The sequence below is a fragment of the Rattus rattus genome, chromosome 12, assembly GCF_011064425.1.
Source record: "Rattus rattus isolate New Zealand chromosome 12, Rrattus_CSIRO_v1, whole genome shotgun sequence".
NCBI classification, from domain to species: Eukaryota; Metazoa; Chordata; class Mammalia; order Rodentia; family Muridae; genus Rattus; species Rattus rattus.
Window position 1 is genome coordinate 25,393,110 of NC_046165.1, and position 20,488 is coordinate 25,413,597.

Sequence of the window (20,488 nt, forward strand, 5' to 3'; positions counted from 1 at the left end):
TGGAGATTCCTTAGAAAATTGGAAATAGACCTACCTAAAGATCCAGCAATATCACTCTTGGGAATATATCCAAAAGATGCCCTACCATGCCACAGGGGGCACATGTTCCGTATGTTCATAGTGGCCTTATTTGTGATAGCCAGAAGCTGGAAACCACCCAGATGTCCCAGGACAGAAGAATGGATACAGAAAATGTGATTCATTTACACAATGGAAAACTACTCAGCTATTAAGAACTAGGATATCTTGAGTTTTACATGCAAATAGATGGAACTAGAAAATATTATCCTGAGTGAGGTAACTCAGACCCAAAAGGACATGCACTGTATGTTCTCACTAATAAGTGGGTATTAGCCAAAATAAAAAATAAAAAAGTACAGAAGACTCAAGATACAGTCCACAGAACTCAAAAGGTCAACAAGCTGAAGGGCTCAAATGAGGATGCCTCAGTCCCATTTGGGAGGGCAAAGAAAGCAACCACAAGGGGGGAGGGAGGGAGGAACCTGGGAGGGAAAGGGGATGAGGAGGGAGAACATGATCTGGTATTGGGTGGGGCGACAGGACTGAAGTCCTGAAGGCCATCAGAAAGAATGTAAACAGGCAACCTCGGGAGGAAGGAAGTTGGGAGAACCTTCCAGAATGTACCAGAGAACTGGGAGGTGAGAGACTCTCTGGACTTAAAGTGGAGAACCCTAGATGAAATGCCCTACAGCGGGGACAGGGAACTTGTTGAGTCCATCTCCAGCCGAAAAACAGGGCATCAAATGATGGGGTTGTATCAACAGTCAAAGCTCAGACCCATTAATTTTTCCTGTCTGGAGGAACTGCAGGGATGGAAATGGAGAAGAGCCTAAGGAAAAGAAGGTCCAGTGACAGGCCCAAAGTGGGATACAGCTCAAAGGGAGGTCCCAAGCAAGACCTGACCACCATTACTGAGGCTATGGGGTGTTCACAAATAGGGACCTATCATGACTGCCCCCCAAAAGACCCAACAAGCGGCTGAAAGAGTCAGATTTAGATATGTGTACCCCACCATGGACAGAAGTTGCTGACCCCTCCCGGTTGAATTAGGGAAAAGCTAGAGGAAGCTGAGGAGGAGGAGGACCATTTAAGAGAACCAGTAGTCTCAATTAACCCAGATTTCAGAGATCTCTCAGACATGGGATCACCAATCAGGCAGCATACACCAGCTGAAATGAGGTCAACACTTACACAGCAGAGGACTGTCTGGTCTGGGTTCAGTCAGAGAAGATGCAGGTAACCCTCAAGAGACTGGAAGCCCCAGGGAATATAGAGGTCTAGTGAGGAAGAAAACCTTATGGAGATGGGGGGGAGGGGGTGGAGGTATGCAATGTGGAACATTCAGAGGGTGGGAGGGGAATAAAATCTGGAGTAAAACCCCCCCCCAAAAAAAACCCTATTTAATATTAAGGTAACAATTTTTAAAAATCTATCAAATATTGAGAAGACATTTAATCCACCCAGATGTTCACGGTAGATTGAGAAATGTGGTGTATGCATATAATATTAAGAATCTTAAAAAAGGACATTGTATTAAAACATGAATGAATCTTACTATTTATACTAAGTGAAATAAATGTTAACCCTTCATGATTCCACTCATCGAAAGTATCTAAAATAGTCAAAACCATAGAAACAAAGAAGAAAAGTAGTTCTCACAGGCAGGGAGAGGGAAGGTAGATTAGTGTCTAAGGGGTTAGGATTTTCAGTGTTTCAGGACTGAAAAATTCTGGAGGTATGACTGAACACTTCAAAATAGCACGTGGGTCAATGCAAATTGCATCCTTACTACAATTTTTTAAAAGAAGTTAAATTTTAGCACCAAAATTTGAAACGTTGTAATTGCCTTTTGAAAACTGATATACTAAATTCTATATTTTTATACACACATGTAAGTGGTAATCACTTATGTGAAATACCATATGCACATTTGAAAAGGTGACGGCATTCCTCAGAGGCATACACTGGCCTACTAGTCACGGAGTCCAATTCTCACACCTTATAGACGCTCACATAGGCTTGTTTCAGTGGTTCACAGTTCCTGGGGTCTTCAGATTCCATGTAGTCACTGCACTTCTCAAAATTCACGTTTTATCAAAGTTTTAAATTATAGTGATTAATAAGATCCACATCATTCCCTTTCAAACACTCAACATTAAGTAAGTGTAAGTTGAACACTAAAATATTTACTCAACTATTGCACGAAGAGACCGTTCAAATAATGTATACAAATAATGTGGGTCATACCTTATTAAGAGCTTTGTAAGTTTACTATAGTTGCTGTCGGTAACAGTACAACCTGTCCCAAGTTAATGTAGCAATGTACTTTACTGTTGAACAGAGCACCTGCCCTTCCTGACACTTGCCTAGCTCAGAAAGTTAGCCCCAGGGAGGCCGTTTTCACTGATGCACTTTCATGTTGTTCTCTACAAACATCTCCTGCTGTTTGGTACATAGGAATACAGTCTACTGTACGCTGTATGGTACATAGGAATACAGTCTACTGTATGCTGTACGGTACATAGGAATACAGTATACTGTGCGCTGTATGGTCCATAGGAATACAGTCTACTGTACGCTGTATGGTACATAGGAATACAGTCTACTGTACGCTGTACGGTACATAGGAATACAGTCTACTGTACGCTGTATGGTACATAGGAATACAGTCTACTGTACGCTGTATGGTATATAGGAATACAGTCTACTGTGCACTGTACGGTACATAGGAATACAGTCTACTGTACACTGTATGGTACATAGGAATACAGTCTACTGTACACTGTATGGTACATAGGAATACAGTCTACTGTACGCTGTATGGTACATAGGAATAGTCTACTGTACACTATATGGTACATAGGAATACAGTCTACTGTACACTGTATGGTACATAGGAATACAGTCTACTGTACACTGTAACATAGTCTACTGTGCACTGTACGGTACATAGGAATAGAGTCTACTGTGCGCTGTATGGTACATAGGAATACAGTCTACTGTACACTGTATGGTACATAGGAATATAGTCTACTGTGCACTGTATGGTACATAGGGAATACAGTCTACTGTGCGCTGTCACGGTACATAGGGAATACAGTCTACTGTGCACTTGCAGTATATAGGAATACAGTCTGTATGCTGTGCGGTATAGAATACAAAGTCTACTGTACACTGTGCGTACATGGGAATACAGTCTATATTGCACGCTGTATGGTACATGGAATAGTCTACTGTACACTGTATGATACATAGAATACAGTCTGTACACTGTATGGTTTTACATGAACATAGTCTACATGCACTGTCACGGGTACATATAGAATAGAGTCTACTGTCATGTATGCACGGTTTTGCATAGGAATACAGTCTACTGTGCACTGTATGGTATATAGGAATACAGTCTACTGTATGCTGTACGGTACATAGAAATACAGTCTTCTGTACAGTGTACGGTACATAAGAATACAGTCTACTGTACACTGTATGGTACATAGGAATAGTCTACTGTACACTGTATGGTACATAGGAATAGTCTACTGTACACCGTATGGTACATAGGAATACAGTCTACTGTACACTGTATGGTACATAGGAACATAGTCTACTGTGCACTGTATGGTACATAGGAATAGAGTCTACTGTGCGCTGTACGGTACATAGGAATACAGTCTACTGTGCACTGTATGGTATATAGGAATACAGTCTACTGTATGCTGTACGGTACATAGGAATACAGTCTACTGTACACTGTACGGTACATAGGAATACAGTCTACTGTACACTGTACGGTACATAGGAATACAGTCTACTGTGCGCTGTATGGTACATAGGAATACAGTCTACTGTACGCTGTATGGTACATAGGAATACAGTCTACTGTACAGTCTACATGAATACTACTGTACGGTACATAGGAATACAGTCTACTGTACACTGTACGGTACATAGGAATACAGTCTACTGTGCGCTGTACGGTACATAGGAATACAGTCTACTGTGCGCTGTATGGTACATAGGAATACAGTCTACTGTACGCTGTATGGTACATAGGAATACAGTCTACTGTACGCTGTATGGTACATAGGAATACAGTCTACTGTGCACTGTATGGTATATAGGAATACAGTCTACTGTGCGCTGTATGGTACATAGGAATACAGTCTACTGTACACTGTATGGTACATAGGAATACAGTCTACTGTACACTGTACGGTACATAGGAATACAGTCTACTGTGCGCTGTACGGTACATAGGAATACAGTCTACTGTGCGCTGTACGGTACATAGGAATACAGTCTACTGTGCGCTGTATGGTACATAGGAATACAGTCTACTGTACACTGTATGGTACATAGGAATACAGTCTACTGTACGCTGTATGGTACATAGGAATACAGTCTACTGTGCACTGTATGGTATATAGGAATACAGTCTACTGTACGCTGTATGGTACATAGGAATACAGTTTACTGTATACTGTGTGGTACATAGGAATACAGTCTATTGTACACTGTATGGTACACAGGAATACAGTCTACTGTAAGCTGAAGGAAACCTTTCAAGAAAAGTGGAAGGGGGCTGGAGAGATGGCTCAGCAGTTAAGAGCACTGACTGCTCTTCAAGAGGTCCTGAGTTCAATTCCCAGTAACCACATGGTGGCTCACAACCATCTATAATGGAATCTGATGCCCTCTTCTGGTATGTCTGAAGAGAGTTACAGTGTACTTGTATATAATAAATAAATCTTTAAAAAAAAAAAGGTAAAAATATATTAAAAAAAAAAAAGAAAAGTGGAAAAGCAGTAAGACCTCTGACTTGTACCCTCAAGTCAAGGAGCAGACCGTAGAAATTCTCTCACCAACACCACCGAGCAGGCCATATAACCCAGGGAGGTTACTGTCTGACTTTCTCCTCTCTTCCTTTGTTGGGGTGTGTGGCCCTATATCTAAACAGAAGGAATTTTAGGAAGAGAAACCCACAATCTGATCCAACAGGCTGGGTCAGACATTTTATTTTTGTGGTGGTAAAGAAATTTTATGTGACTGTCATCTCTAGAAAAGTAAGACATTTATATCAGGCTCCTATCAGCATGCACTTCTTGGCATCAACAATAGTGTCTGGGTTTGGTGGCTGCATATAGGATGGATCCCCAGGTGTGGCAGTCTCTAGCTGGTCTTTCCTTCATTCTCTGCTCTACTCTTTGTCCCAGTATTTCCTTTAGACAGGAGCAATTCTGGGTTACTGCCATTGTTTGACGAATACAGATGTGTGGATGCTTGCAGCCAACCACTGGACTGAGCACGGAGACCCCAGTGGAGAAGTAATGGCAAGGACTGAAGGGTGAATAGGTAGGAGAGCATCCTCATAGAAGCAGGGAGAGGGGAGATGGGATAGAAGGAAACTGGGGAGGGGAAACTGGGGAGGGGAAACTGGGTGTCTTAGTCAGGGTTTCTATTCCTGCACAAACATCATGACCATGAAGCAAGTTGGGGAGGAAAGGGTTTATTCAGCTCACACTTCCACATTGCTGTTTTATCAACAAAGGAAGTCAGGACTGGAACTCAAGCAGGTCAGGAAGCAAAAGCTGATGCAGAGGACATGGAGGAATGTTACTTACTGGTTTGCTCAGCTTGCTTTCTTATAGAACCCTAGACCACCAGCCCAGGGATGGCACCACCCACAATGGGCTGGGTCCTCCCACCTTGACCTCTAATTGAGAAAATGCCTTACAGCTGGATCTCATGAAGGCATTTCCACAACTGAGGCTCCTTCCAGCTTGTGTCAAGTTGATACACAAAATTAGCCAGTACACTGGGAAAGGGAATGACATTTGAAATGTAAATAAAATAACCAATAAAAAATAGACATTTTTTGCTATGTGTATTTGATGGGCAATTTTGAGGGCCACTTCATTTAATATTTCTGGTAAACTAGGAGCTGATGACTAGTTAACTACTTAAGATAATGGTTCTCTGCTACTAATTGGATCCTAGAAGCCTACCATCTCCAGCTAACTCTTCAATAATGCAGATTTTAACACCTCCCCTTAAAGATCATAATATCCTTTATAGTCCTTACCTGTTTATAATACATTTGCTTTTTATATTAAGTCTAAACTTTTTGTTTAAATATCACATAATTAAAATCTTAACTAATAGGATTTTGTGGTTGCTGATGTTGATTGTCAACTTGACACACCTGGAAAGAAGGAGTCGCAAATGAACTGTCTCCATTAGATTGGTCTGTGGACATTTTTTAGAATTGATGTAGGAGATTCCATTGTATTGTGCAGTGCCATCTCTAGGCAGGTGGGTCAGGCCTACATAGGACAGATAGTCGACCATGAGTCTGGGGGCAAGGCTGTAAGCAGCACTCCTCCACAGTGGCTGCCTCAGTCCTGCCTCCAGGCTCTCTCTCACAAGGTGAGGAGCTATAAAGTGTCGCATTAAATGAACCCTTTCCTCTCCAAGTTGCTTTAGTCATGGTGTTTATCAGAACAGAAAGCAAGCAAGGATAGATGTAAGTGATCTTGCTTCACTAATACAATTATTGTTACTGGACAGGAAGTATTTTTAAACATCCTTAGTGGCCTGGGAAATGCAAATTAAAACTACTTTGAGATTCCATATTACCCAGAGATAGAATGGTCAGCATCAAGAAAACAAGTAGTGCCCGATGCTGGTGAGATGTACTCACTGTTGTGGGAATGCAAACTGGGGCAGGCATGCTGGAAATCAGTGTGGACGCTGTTCAAAAAGCTAAAAATAGACTTCGACATTACCTAGTACTACACCTAGGCAAATATCAAAAGTACTCTGTATCCTACCATAGATATACTTTCATATACAAGGGTATTAATAATCTATTCACAATAACAGGAAAATGGAATCACCATAGATATCATCAATTAATAATAAAAATGCACAACATATAGTAATGAAATTTTGTTCCTGTTTTAAGAGAAAATGAAATAACACTTATAGGGAACTGAATGCTTTCTCTCATGTGTAAATACTAGCCTGTAACTTTTATGTATGTGCACTCACACGGCAGTGAGATGTGTAAGGCAAGGAAAGTAGAAAGGGGCTCATGCATGTGTGGGCAGCAGAATGAATGTGACATGAAAAGAGAAGGGGGAGTCAAAGGAGCACGCGTGCTAGAAACATTTAAGGGGAGTGGAGCAGGGACTCGGAGAGAAGTGACCACTAATGATAAAAGAAAATGACATAAAGAAATCGGATACTTGATAAATTAATCTAAAAATTAAACAACACAGTGACTTTGGTTGGAGGTGCCCTGTGTGCATGGGTAAAGCTGCACCTTGCAGCCACTGGCTACTGAACAAGAATCTCAGTGCTACTTGACAAAGACTTGCTGGCCACCAAAAGCCCAAACCACCCGGGCAATTGCCTCTGCAGTTGCCTCTCCTGAACGCCGTAAGAGCTTACTGCTGAAGATGCCACGTGCTTGTGTAGCAGGACACAGACCAGAGGGGCGGGGCTAGGCCCTTCCATCCTGCTCACAGTGCCGAAGTACAGCATTGAAAATATAAGTTGATATAACAACTTCTGGGTTACAGATCATTGAAAAACTTGCCCTTGACATAGGATATCACATAAATATTTGTATGATACTTTGTGAAGACAGAGTTTTACTTTCAAATATAAACAGTGGTGATTCAATACTACTATTGTTTCTTCATTTGAAAAGAAATGTTAAATAACTTGATCAAGATCACAGACTCTACCCAATGTTAAAAACTGATGCTTTAACTCTAGCCTACTGGAATGAGGGCAGATATGGCCTCCTGTTGTTGACACAGAACAGCAGCATCATGCGTGTTAATGATTAACATACAGGGAAAGACTAATATCAGTACACATGTTCAGAAGAATCAAGAGTCAATTGCATTTGATGAGGAATGGCTGATACAATGACAGTCACTTCCTTTCATACCATGGATAAGGCTAACCAATAAGAAACAACTGCTTTTACAAGCTTTTACTTGTAAAATTGTTTTCATTCTAGCTTGATGAACTCTTTGGAGAAAACAGCTATGCCATTTTTAAAAAAGTTATTAGAGAGGAAAAATAAATCAATTCACCATTATTTCTTATTTAGTCAACTATAAGTACATGATGGTATTCTGGGATATTTGGCCAATGTTTTAATCAACCAATGTCCAGGGAGCCCTTCTGTAAATGAAGAGTTGTAAGCATGATAGTCTTATATGGTTAGGATCCTTCTCAGAACACATGGTGTGCTATTAATGCTTACACATCAACAGTGATGAGGACTGTCCTGCCAACTTATTTGGAAGGAGTCTGGAACTTATGAGTTCCCTGGTCTTATTTTGTGTCACTTTGATGTCCTTTGCACAAATGTTAAGAAGCTCCTACGGAAAAGCTGCAATATCTTTCCAAGAAAATACTACAAACCTCCGTCAGCTGCTTCAGTTGGCCTTTATTTGTACTTAACTCTTCAGATAGTTCATTCTTCTTCACCTGTAGTTCATGGATTTCCTTTCTTAATGGGTTTACTAGCTCATAGAACCGAATCTAAAAAAAAAAAAAGGTAAAATAAGCGATCCTGAATCCAATCAGAATTAAGCACTGCACTCACACACAGCTTGCCACTTGAATGCAGCAAGCTGTCATTTAGTTAGAATAATATTTAATGCAAAAGTGCAAAAGAATACTAATACACCAGGAGGCAAAAATATATATACTTAATAACTTATGAATGAAGCTTACAATATTTCTTTAAGACAGTATATGTTGGGCAGAAAAACTGTAACTGACCCATTGTCTTTAGTCAGGGTTTCTATTCCTGCCCAAAACAACACGACCAAGAAGCAAGTTGGGGAGGAAAAGGTTTATTCACCTTACACTTCCACATTGTTGTTTATCACCAAAGGAAGTCAGGACTGGAACTCAAGCAAGGCAGGAAGCAGGAGTTAATGCAGAGGCCATGGAGGGGTGCTGCTTACTGGTTTGCTTCCCCTGGCTTGCTCAGCTTGCTCTCTTATAGAACCCAAGACTACCAGCCCAGAGATGGCACCACCCACAGAGGGTCCCTCCTTCCTTGATCACTAATTGAGAAAATGTCTTACAGCTGGGTCTCCTGGAGGCATTTCCTCAAGGGAGGCTCCTTTCTCTTTGATAACTCCAGTTTGTGTCAAGGTAACACAAAACTAGCCAGTATACCCATTTAAATCAAAAGCTGGACAAAAAGCGACCATATAATATGATCACTGATCCAGAAACTTTGAGCCACTGAGAACCAAGAACAACTACCATGCCAGCAAGACAGTAGGTAGCAGAGAGTAGGTAGCAGAGAGTAGATAGCAGAGAGTAGGTAGCAGAGAGTAGGTAGCAGAGAGTAGGTAGTAGAGAGTAGGTAGTATTCCGCATTTACAGTGTGCTAGGCATTTAACATATGTTTTACATACTCAGTTAATCTTTACAACAGAGAGCTATATTATTAGCGTTTATAAATGAGGAGAAAAGGAAGGCTCTCAGGATAAAATCATACTTAACATAAAAAAAGCAACAGCTGTCAGTGAGGGCTTTGGCCATTTCTAGCCCTTACCCTGTTCATTGTTCTCAATTCTTCTAGGATTTTCACAAAATAAAAAGCATTTTCATAGTAATATTAAGTATTATCTTGTTCAATTTAATTCTCAGTCATTCTCTATATGAGATATATGATGATGATGACACTGGGACTTTTAAAGCAAATAGATATTTTATCTAATTTTGAATTTATTTATTTATTTGTTTTTAGAGGAGGTCTTGCTTCATTGCTGAAGCTGGCCACCTTGAACCTTTGAGTTCAAGACATCCTCCTGCCTCAGCCTTTCCAGTAGCTGGGACAAGCACTGTTAGAGCACCATCACACCCAGCCCTTCTTGTGCTTAATCTGTTTCCTTCAGGCTTAGTTTCAAATATTGCCCTGTAAACAGATATGGCCATACAAACAACAGCTCTTTAGGCTAGAAGGGTTGCTGATACTGAACTGACTTGAGACTCACGCCAAAGATTAAGCCTAAGTACAAGTTTGCTTTAGAAAACTAGATTCTGAATTGATCTACACCAAGACTCTGCCCCATCGTTACCCCCAATAATCATAAACATTCCATTAGCCCTAACTAATTCCAGACAATACTAATCTGCCTCATCCTCATAGTTCCTCCCTTTGAGACTGTTGTAAAACATTATAAAAGAACTAATTTTGCAGGTTATGGAGTCGCTGAAATTCTGGACTTAAATATACTCTCCATTTTTATGAGGGTCAAATAAATGTTATCAATGGGTGTTTCAAAAGCAATACGTTAGGGTAAGATAAGTCTAAACTTGTCCCTGGATGACCCAGAGAAGGAGAGTCAGAGTAAGACAAACAAGACTACCTCAAAGAGAGAAAGGGTTTGGAAATCCACAAAGGAAATAAAAGAATACTTGAAAGAGAAAAAGAGTATGAATTGCTAAGAAGTGAGCTGAGAGGCTGGGGAGATAGCAATTGGTCACGTGTCAGCCAGGAGCAGGACAACTAGAGTTCAATACCCAAACCCCACAGAACAAAGCCAGGTGTGGTAGAACATGGTTATTATCCCAGTGCTGGGAAGGTAGGGCAGGCAAATCCCTGGGCTTCGCTAGCCTAATTAATTGGCAAGTTCCAGGTCATTGAGACTCTGTCTCAAAAATGAATGAATGAATGAATGAATGACTAAATAAATAACAAGATTATGCCTAAGTAATACTAAGCAGAGGCTATCGTGTGGCCTCTACTGCATGCACACCTATGTGCACATACACCAGCATGCATATATAACAGGCACAAGCTAAATATAGCTTTACCCTAACCTCTCTCTAGCAGTAGAGGGTTGATGACTAAAAGTGGCTTCCAAAAGTTACACCAAATAAATGTCAGCAGTCCTACCCTCAGGGTAAGCCCAAAGCCCTCAAGAACCACGAATCAAATTAAGGGTTTTAGTGGGACACTCATTCCTGAAGCAGTGTGTCAGCAGAGGGGAATCTCATTGTCTTGCTACATGACTAAGTGGGTGGCAAGTCAGTCATCTTGAGACAGGACCCACTGTACAAACTGAACTACCCTATGGGCCTAAGAACTTCAAAAACCACTCACTGGCCAGGGAGTCTCAGTTTTATCTGCCACAACACCATGAGGAGGAAAAGCCCAAGAGGGCAGGCAGTAGTGGACAGCAGGGTGAGAGGAAACTGATCAGAGGAAAGGATGGGCAGAAAGAGAAGAGTACAGAGAAACACAATCTTGCCGTCAATGGCCAGGACCTAGACTTCACAGCTCTGGGCTGATGTCAGTGGATACATCACTCAACTGTGGAAGCCACTGATGTCCCATTCACTATTACAGAGCCCAAGAACTCTGAAGGTCCAGCAGTGAAGCTGATACCCTCCAACAGGATCAGTCTCTGCAGGTCAGGCAAGTACAAAGGCAGGTTCTCTACCTACACAGGCCTACAGAGGCCACACTAACACCCTTGGGAGACATTTCCATCTAGAACATGAACCACACCAGAGGGTAAGATCGGCTGTGTCTAGGGAGACTGAGAGAAACTGCTTCTTAAAAAGGGCAAAGTATGGCCAGCAGAGGCCTATGGCATACAAAGAAAATCTACCAAGTAAAGCAGGAGGCACCTGGCATGTGTCTAACAGTGTCCCACTCAGCATCAGCCACAGGAAAGCCTGGAGTCCACGTGAGTAATTGTGTCTCCATAGATGGACCTGGCACTCTCCAACTTCCCAGGGCCCAGCAAGCCGGCTCCAACACTTGATCCTTTTTGTTTGGTCTTTGTTGTTGTTGGGCTTCTTTGTGTAGCCCTGGCTGTCCTGGAACTCACTCTTTATAGATCAGACTGGCCTTGAACTCAGAGATCTGCCTGCGCTGGGATTAGAGGCGTGGGCCACCCAGCATCCTTTTCGTTTTTTCTCTTTTGTCCTAGTGTGATTCCCCCTCCCCTTTTTGGTGCATCTTTAAGACATTTTTATTTGTTTGGTTTGGTTGTTTGCTTTACAGTACGAAAAATTATTTTTGAATTCTAAAAATATGTATCTAAGTTTTAATTTTCATTAGTATATATATACTAATATGTATGTGTGTGTGTATATATATATTATTTTTTCCTATAAGATCTTTTCCCCCATGTTTCCTCCATATCTCCTTTTATTTTCATGCTCCACTGACTACACACTGCTTAAAATACTTGTATCTTTCCATCCCTTCTTAGGCTTAGCTATTTTTTAACTTCTTCATAATTGAGAGATCTTTTTTCTTTCTTACTTGTTTTCCCCTATAACAGTGCTTCATCTTTCCCTTTCTTTTATTTTAGTGTTCTTATCCTACATGCATCTGCTTTCCCCACCTCCCTCCTTCATCGAGCCAGACTCAGAAAGACAAGTGTGTTTTCTCTATGTGGAACCTAATTTAAAATTCAATGGCACTGCGAACCTAGGAATGGGGTCATAAGAGGGAGGAATTCTCCAGCGGATGGGATCTAGAGAGAGTAACTGATTAGGTGTGAAAGGAAGAGGGATCGATTACTCATGGGAGGGAGCAACCAGCCTGGAGGAGGTCAGGAGTCGGGGTGTCAGGGACAGGAGGATGAGGAACAACACACACATGTCAAATACGCACCAAAAGGCAATGAATTCCTTTGTGTGCCAACTTAAAACATAAACATAAAAACGAATGTAGGAAGAATGCCTCTATAAAAATGCTAAGCCAATTTCAGTCTGGGAACAGATGGAGCTGTGTTTTGGTTTCTTTACTTACTGTTTTTGTTTTTCTGAGACAGGGATGGCCTCCAACTCACTCCATAGACCCTATCTGCACATCCTGAGGACTAAGATTACATTATGTGTTACTACCCTGCATCTCTTTGGAGTTTTGTCCAGATGACGCATGATACTTACAGAGACAAATTCAGGAATAGAAAGCTGATCTTCAGGAACAGATTTTAGCTTCTCATACTGCTCTTCCGTTAGCTCCAAGTCTCGAAGATTCCGACGGACATCGCCAGCCTTTTCTCTTAGCTGGTGATTTGTCTCTTCCAGTTGCTTCTGTCTCAATAAGATGGTCTCCATTTCTTGTTTCATTAGTTCTTGATATTTTCTACGTTAAGAGAATTTATGGCAAGCTTTTAAGTCACCGAGACCTTTCTCAGAGTTCTACACAGTATTCTTGGCTACCATCAGTGCTGATTTATATATCTAGGTAAACATGAAGTAGCAAATCCACACAAATTAGTAATCGTACAGTCCCAAATTATTGGAGAATCAACATTCTTAGGTAATAACTTAAAAATACAAATGACGAAGGGGTCACGACTCCTTTGGAGCACTGAATGACCTTTTTACAGAGGTTGCCCAAGACTATTGGAAACACAGATTTTACATTACAATTCATAACAGCAGCAAAATCTCAGTCATGAAGCAGCAATTCTTTGATTGGGGGTCACCACAACATGAGGAACTATATCAAATGGTCAGAGCATTAGGAACGTTCACAACCTCTGCGCTAAAGTTCTAAAGCCTTATGTGTCAGCTTTGGAGCCTCGTTAGTAATTTCCACTCCTCTTTCATCCGGATACTGCGTCTCTTTACCACAGAAACACTGAGCCCTGAAGGTATGTCTAGCCATCCTGGCGGTGTGGAGACCAGAAGCTTACTCTAGAGTGTCCTTCTCAGTTGTTTCTTCCCCTTCCTTTTTAAAAACAGGGGCATGTGCTGAACCCAGAGGGTGTTCTCTAGGTTAGACTTGCTGGCCAGTGAGCTCCTGGGATCTGTTTGCCTTCACCCTCACTGAGCTGGGTTTTCAGGAAGCTACCACCACCCTCAGCTTTCACTGACCATTCAAACTCAGGTCGGCTGGCAAGCATTTTAACTGAGCCACTTCCCCAGCCTAGAGAAGAGACCTACAAAAATCTGAGGAGAATTGGGTATGTTATCATATCTGTGGATATGTTTTCGCTTAGTCTTTAAACCTATCTTGCCTCTCCTGATTTTCTATTACTTACTTATTTATTTTACTAATTTCCAGACAAGTCTTGCTATGTAGCTCTGGATGGCTTGAAACTCCCTCTGTGGACTAGACTTGGCTCATAGAGGTCTGCATGCCTCTGCATCCCAAGTGCTGGGAATAAAAAAAAGAGCTACCAGACATTCATTCAATCATTCATTCATTTTGGACACTCACTTTTATTGAGCCTTTCCCATGAATTTATTCTAGAAACAATGCAATTTGTTTTCTACTAAAATGTCACTGTTTATGTCATTTTGAATTTTAAATGTGAGTGTGCTGGATAGTGATGGTGCATGCCCTTAACTCCAGCACTTGGGAGGCAGAGATAGGCCTCCCTCTGTGACTTCCAGGCCAGCCTTGTCTACAGAGCTAGTTCCTGAATAGTCGGGTTACACAAAGAAACCCTGTCTCAGAAAAACAAACAAACTGCATAAGTATAATTGGGATAGGTACACTTGAGAGTAAGCAGTATTTTACTTCTTCCTGTTTTGTTTCAGATAAGGCCTGACTGAGCCAGAGTTAGCCTCCAACTCATTATGTAGCCAAGGATGACCTTCAACTCTTGATCACCACCTACCCAGTGCTGGAATTACATATCTGTGTCACTACGCCAGGTTTAATTCCCACTTGATAAGTATACACATACCTGACATAGGCATACTAATTGTATTAAAAAAAAAAAAACCAAAACAGTAAATCCAATAGCTGGGCTAATCCAGAATGTTGAATGAAGAGAAAGTCTGTCTCCATAGAAGTTGCGCTCAATTTAGAAAGCCCCTTTAGTAATCTATCGGTTGCTTATTCAGGCCACTATTTGTTGAATGAATGTTAAATTTTAACTGTGCATTTTGTATGCTGTTATAAAGCAGCCTGCCCTTTGGTGGTCTACATGTAAAAATAAGCATATCTAATTTAAAATTTCTCTATTACAGCCTATAGCAAAATGCATAAACAAGAATAAAATCACTTTAATTGACAAATAGGTTAGGTTTCTGTGAAAAACAAGTCTTACTTGGCATCTTTCTGTTGAATAGTCAACTGATTGTCTAATCTCAAAGTTAGCAGCTGCTTCTGGTGAAGGGCATCATTAAGTTTTTCCTCCAGCTCTTCAACCTGAACAGAGAGAACCTAGTAAGTTCTAAGTTCAGCTTTCAATTAGCATAACAACAACAACAACAATAAAACAAAACAAAACAAAACAAAACAAAACAAAACAAAACAAAAGAAAAGCACCGAAAAGACCCAGAACGAGAGTCACAAAAACTCTGGCTGAAGCACTGCCTTCTAGATGTCTTTGCCAGGCTGCCATTACAGAGCTTCTCCCCAACTGACACACAAAGCTCACTCTGACAGGACCTGCATGCCAGCATCCTGCTCACATTGGTAAGCATGAGTTAGCCCGAGCACTGCATATCCCCCAGTGACTGCCATGGAGAGGAAAACAAAACCATCCAGAACGAAATGAGTAACTGCTCAATTCACTAAGCTCACAGTTTCTGAACTAGGAAGAAGAAAAGGGCTCTCTTGACATGCTTGTCTGGACTATTATGTTTCCTCACCAATTTCCTTTCCTGATATTTCACAAACGTCCACATCTTCCTTTATCTGACCTTTAAAATTCGTAGCAAAAGTATACCACTTTCAAGTCACTGTCTTTGTAAAAACTTCTAACTGTGGCAGAGTACACTCCCAGAGATCTTTGCCAACAAGGTCTTTTGTGACTAACTGGAAACAACACATGGCTTGGCTGAAATAAATCTTACAGTTCCCTAATATCCTGTGCTTTCTGTAAACCCCTATGCACTTTGTCCTGTGCTAGTCTACTCATTCCTTTCCCTTCCTTTCAATTCAGACAGTTCTTGTTTCTCCACTAAAAAGTAGATGAGTTTAACAACAGCATTCCTCTTGCAGCAAGCTCCCTCTGTCCTGGATCCTCTTTACCATTAAGCAAATACATCCTGCCTCCAACACACACAACAACAACTAACACAGCCTTGACCACAATACTCCTAGGCTGTAATACCATTTCCCTGCTATCTATCAGAGTAAAGCTTCAGTATACATTAGTCCTACACTATTCCAGTGGAACTATTCTTGTCAAAGTCTGTAATGCTCATTCCAGAGGCTTCACCTAAGTGGACAAAAATGAGGTTTAACAGTGGAGGACTTACTATGTGTGAGACACTCTTCCAAGTACTAGAATCCAGCAGTAACAAAATACAAGTATGTTTTTGCACTCAGGGTCCCTACAGTCTATTAAAAGACACTAACAAATGTGGGCTGGCGAGATGGCTTAGTAGGTAACTGCTTCCTGCCAATCTCGAAGACCTGAGTTAGATCCCTGAAACCTGTATGGTGGAAGGAAAGACCCAGCAGATATGGCCTTAAAATATTTCCACCCTCCTCTTCCAAGATGTTCCCTGAGCCTTAGATATGCAGGGTTGCGTCATAGATCTATCGGTTGGGCTGGACTCCCCATGGTCAGCAGTTTTCTGCATTTTGACTAATTGTGGTTTGCTGCAAAACAAAGCCTGTTCAATAAGGGCTGAAAGCCACACTTATTTATCTGTGGGTACAAGGACACGTTTCGATGGGGACCTGGTGGAGACAGGTTCTCCCTAGGTCCGTGTCCTCACCCTCAAGGGTTAGGCGGCTATGCTTCTAGTATCAGACAGGAAGGCCCTTCTGCTGAATGGGCTGCAACTCCGTTACATGGCCCTTGCTTACCTCTGTGTTAAGGATTACTGTTACACAGTTCAGAATATCTTGCTAAGAAGCCCTAAATTTTGGGGGGAGGAGATACACTGGAGGCGCTGGAGAGAGGATGGAGGAGGGAGAATGATGCACACATAGAAGTCAGATTTGAAATTTCCAAAAATGAAATTGACAGATGAGAGGGGAACCAACTCCTACAAGAGTTCTTGAACTCTGTATGTGCTTTACGTGTGCTCTCCAGTATGTGTGCTCTCAGAACACAAAACAAACGTTAAGAGCAAGAGAGATAAAATAAAGCGGTAGGTCTATATGTGTTTGTGGGTGTGTGTCCATGCATAATTTGGTACGTAAAGGGATGACAAATGACATTACTATTTCAGTTGAGAACTGCTAACATGTACTGTGTGCTTCTTAAGTGTCTGTATTCTCTCATCTCTACTTCCCTATGTGGTAACTTATCACCAATGTGATAGGGGTTTGGGGGAAGCCATCTGGGGAACGCTTAGGTTACACAGACAGTGTGCCCAGGACAGGAGCGGCTGCCCTAATGAAAAGGACAGATGGAGAAAACTAGCTACCTGTCGGCCAGGTGAGGGCGAGCAAGAGGTAGAAGACCCAGAATGGATGAAGAGCTCACAGGCCGTACCCGCCCCTGGATATCTCCCCTCCACACTGTGAAAACAAACTCCTGTTCCTAAAGTCTTTGTTTCAGCAGCTCAAACACACAAGGCAAGACAGAAGAGCTTCAAGCCTAATGTGCTCTGCTGGCTCAACCATTAACGTAAAGACTCTTTCCCATTAAGTCACTGTTCTTTCTTCCTCATGTATTCTCCTCACGGCCGGAGCACTTGCTTAGCAGGCTGAAAACCCTGTGTTTGAGCCTAGGCTTCTCCCAACTAAATAAATAATAAAAATTTAAACCAATACTTTATTTTAGGATTTATTTAACTTTTAAGAGTTTGAATGCTTTGCCTGCACATATGTATATTTGGGTCTGATGCCCTCGGTGGCAAGAAAACAGTATTGAATCCCCTGACACTGTGGATTCTGAAATTTGAACCCAGGTTGTATGGTAAGAGTAGTAAGTACTGTTAACTGCCTAGCTTTCTCTCCAGTGTGTGTGTGTGTGTGTGTGTGTGTGTGTGTGTGTGTGTGTGTGTGTGCGCGCACGCATGCCATGGTAACTCTCCTGAGTTACTTCTCTTCTTCCCCTATACATCCCAGAGATGGAACTCAGGTCCCCAGGCCTCTATGGTTAAGCAGTTTTACCCACCAAACTATCTCACTGGCCCAAAATAAATATAGTATCTTCCAGTAGAAAAATGCTGAAGTACCTTCATATGCACAGCATATTAAGTAGCATAGAAATACAATAGAAGACCAAGTTAACAAGTGGAAGTATGAGAACAAAAACATGCTACTGGACAGAGGCTCCTGCAGGAGGAGCTAAGATGGAGAGTAAGGCTGGGAAGTTCACTGTGAGAAACAAGTAACTGCCTCAGGAACAGAGGTAGTAACACTGCAGAGATGTGTCCGGAAGTCAGTCACTACTTCTTGACTAGTAAAATACAAGAACTAGTTCATCTTTGCTAACAGATGACACACTTGGCAAAGAGCATGGCCACTTAAGTCTGACTTCTATGATACAGTAACTCTCAGACACAGTAACTGTGTAGGAAGGTAACAAGGGAATCAGACTTCTAAAGAAAGGACAATACAGATTCCACAACACAATTATGATTTTGACTCTTCCTATAAGACCAGTCAGTCACATCACATTTGGTGAAGCAGAAAACTTAGCTACAAAAACATGGCTATAAATAACTCTTAAGAAAACACATATTCCACTAATACCACACTTTAAAAATTGAGCCTTCCAAAGTTACTCATTCATACATTTAAAACACCCCATCAATATGTAAAGTATAAAAGGGCAGTATTCAAAAAGGAATATGCAGTGTACCATTTAAGTTCCAACTGATATATACCTTTTAAAAATTTACTTTTATTTATTTTTTTATTTTTTGAGACAGAATCCCTTTACACAGGCCTGATTAGGCTGGCCTAGAATTCACAGAGATCCACCTGCCTCTGCTTCCGAGGATTAGAGTCATGTGCAACCATACCCAGCCTATATGCCAGCTTTTTTTTTTTTTTTTTTTTTTTTTTTAGGTTTAAAGATAATAAGCCGTGTTAAATAACAGATTTGCATCTGATCTTACCTTTGTAAGATAATCCATTTTTAAGTTGTCAATCATCATATTTTTTTGGGATAGCTCGATTTTCAGTAACTGAATATTATGAAGTATCTCTTTTCTTTCAATTAACTGCCTGGTGATTTTGACTTTACCCTCTCGCTCTTCTGATGAGGAAACATCATCTGTGTGAATGGTTGTTTCTAAACTAATATCTTCAGATTCCAGAGAACTAGAGATATTTACTTTTTTTGATTCCTTGGCAATTTTTCGAGACATTATTTGAATCAATCTTCTGTTGGATAAAAAGAAACAGTTAAATATACAAAAAAAAAACCTACTACAGGGCATATAGTACATTAACGAGACACCAAAGATTGCATAGATCATTAGGCATTAGAAGGTTCCAAATCTAAGCCAGATTAATACTATGAATTACTGCTCAAATCAAACAGATTCACTAAATCCTATCAGAAACTCACCTGTTTGGTGCGTGCATATGTGTGTGTATGTGTGTGTGTGTGTGTGTGTGTGTGTGTGTGTGTGTGTGTGTGTGTTTTGGGGCAAGAATCTTCAGAGGTAAATAAAGTTGTATAAAAGAGAAAGGATAAAGCCCTATAATACCAAGTATCCAAACTGAAGGAGGTTGATTTTTGTCAGTGTTAAGTTTTCGCAGAAGTAGTGTTTAAATCTGGAAGGGTCTGGACATACGCAGGGAAAGGTTTCTATGTCCCTGGAGGATATATAAAGCAAGAGCAGAGGAGACATCAACGCGCCAGGTTTTATTTCTACACGTAAGGCATCACTGAAAAATTTGAAAACAGGTTCACGGAGCGACAAAAGCATTTTTAAATAACCTGAGTATTTCAGTAAAATAGCTATTTCAGTGTTTCTGAAAGGAACGCGGAGGAAGGAGTGTGTGTGTGTGTGTGTGTGTGTGTGTGTGTGTGTGTGTGTGTAGTGGGAGGAACAGGAAGAGCTACAGTACAATCCGCCTCTTTCCTTTTTAAAGGGAAGGAGTGAAAAAAAAGGTGAAACAAAAAACAAATTCTCGCGTGAGTTACAAAGCACCAAGGACCGGCTTCTTTCTCTCCCTCTTTGGCTAAGAAATCTATTAATTCTAAACTTGATGCATTTTAGCATCTTTGCACCCGGCGTGAAAGAAAGGAAAACAGACTTCTGGAAGCTACCTCTCAAGCGTCAGTAACTCCGCATATAAGGCTAGAACCAGCTTCACCTGGACACTTGGAAGAACCAATGGCGTCTTCAGTCAGCAGCACAGGCTGCAACCCCTCAACAAGTATCTCGGGGTTACCGGACCGTTAGGAGCGGTCACCAAGACAACCACCCGCCTTGCCCCAGAAGAAATCGGAAGAACCTAGGGCGCGCAGGTACCAAGCTCACCCTCTCCCGGAAGTCAGTCGGAAGCGGTGCAGGCTGGGAGCTGCAGTCCGGAGTAAAGCCCCGCCCACCTGTGGGCGAAAATGACACGCTT

General features: G+C 41.4%; 1 protein-coding gene across 6 annotated transcripts in view; it reads right to left on the reverse strand.

The window, feature by feature from the left end:
* The window catches only part of Pibf1 (progesterone immunomodulatory binding factor 1), a 167,746-nt gene that overhangs the window by 147,135 nt on the left and 123 nt on the right, over positions 1-20,488 (reverse strand). For 3 of the 6 annotated variants that reach the window (XM_032917806.1, XM_032917802.1, XM_032917807.1), the window contains exons 1-5: positions 20,184-20,419; positions 19,021-19,288; positions 15,096-15,196; positions 12,976-13,174; positions 8,464-8,583 (exon numbers count right to left, since the gene is read on the reverse strand). In XM_032917806.1, the coding sequence (XP_032773697.1) occupies positions 8,464-8,583; positions 12,976-13,174; positions 15,096-15,196; positions 19,021-19,272 (672 nt within the window). In that variant the 5' untranslated portion in view covers positions 19,273-19,288; positions 20,184-20,419. Of the gene's footprint in view, positions 1-8,463; positions 8,584-12,975; positions 13,175-15,095; positions 15,197-19,020; positions 19,289-20,183; positions 20,439-20,488 lie in introns of those variants that run through there. The other 3 variants (XM_032917805.1, XM_032917803.1, XM_032917804.1) reach the window with 3 other exon arrangements.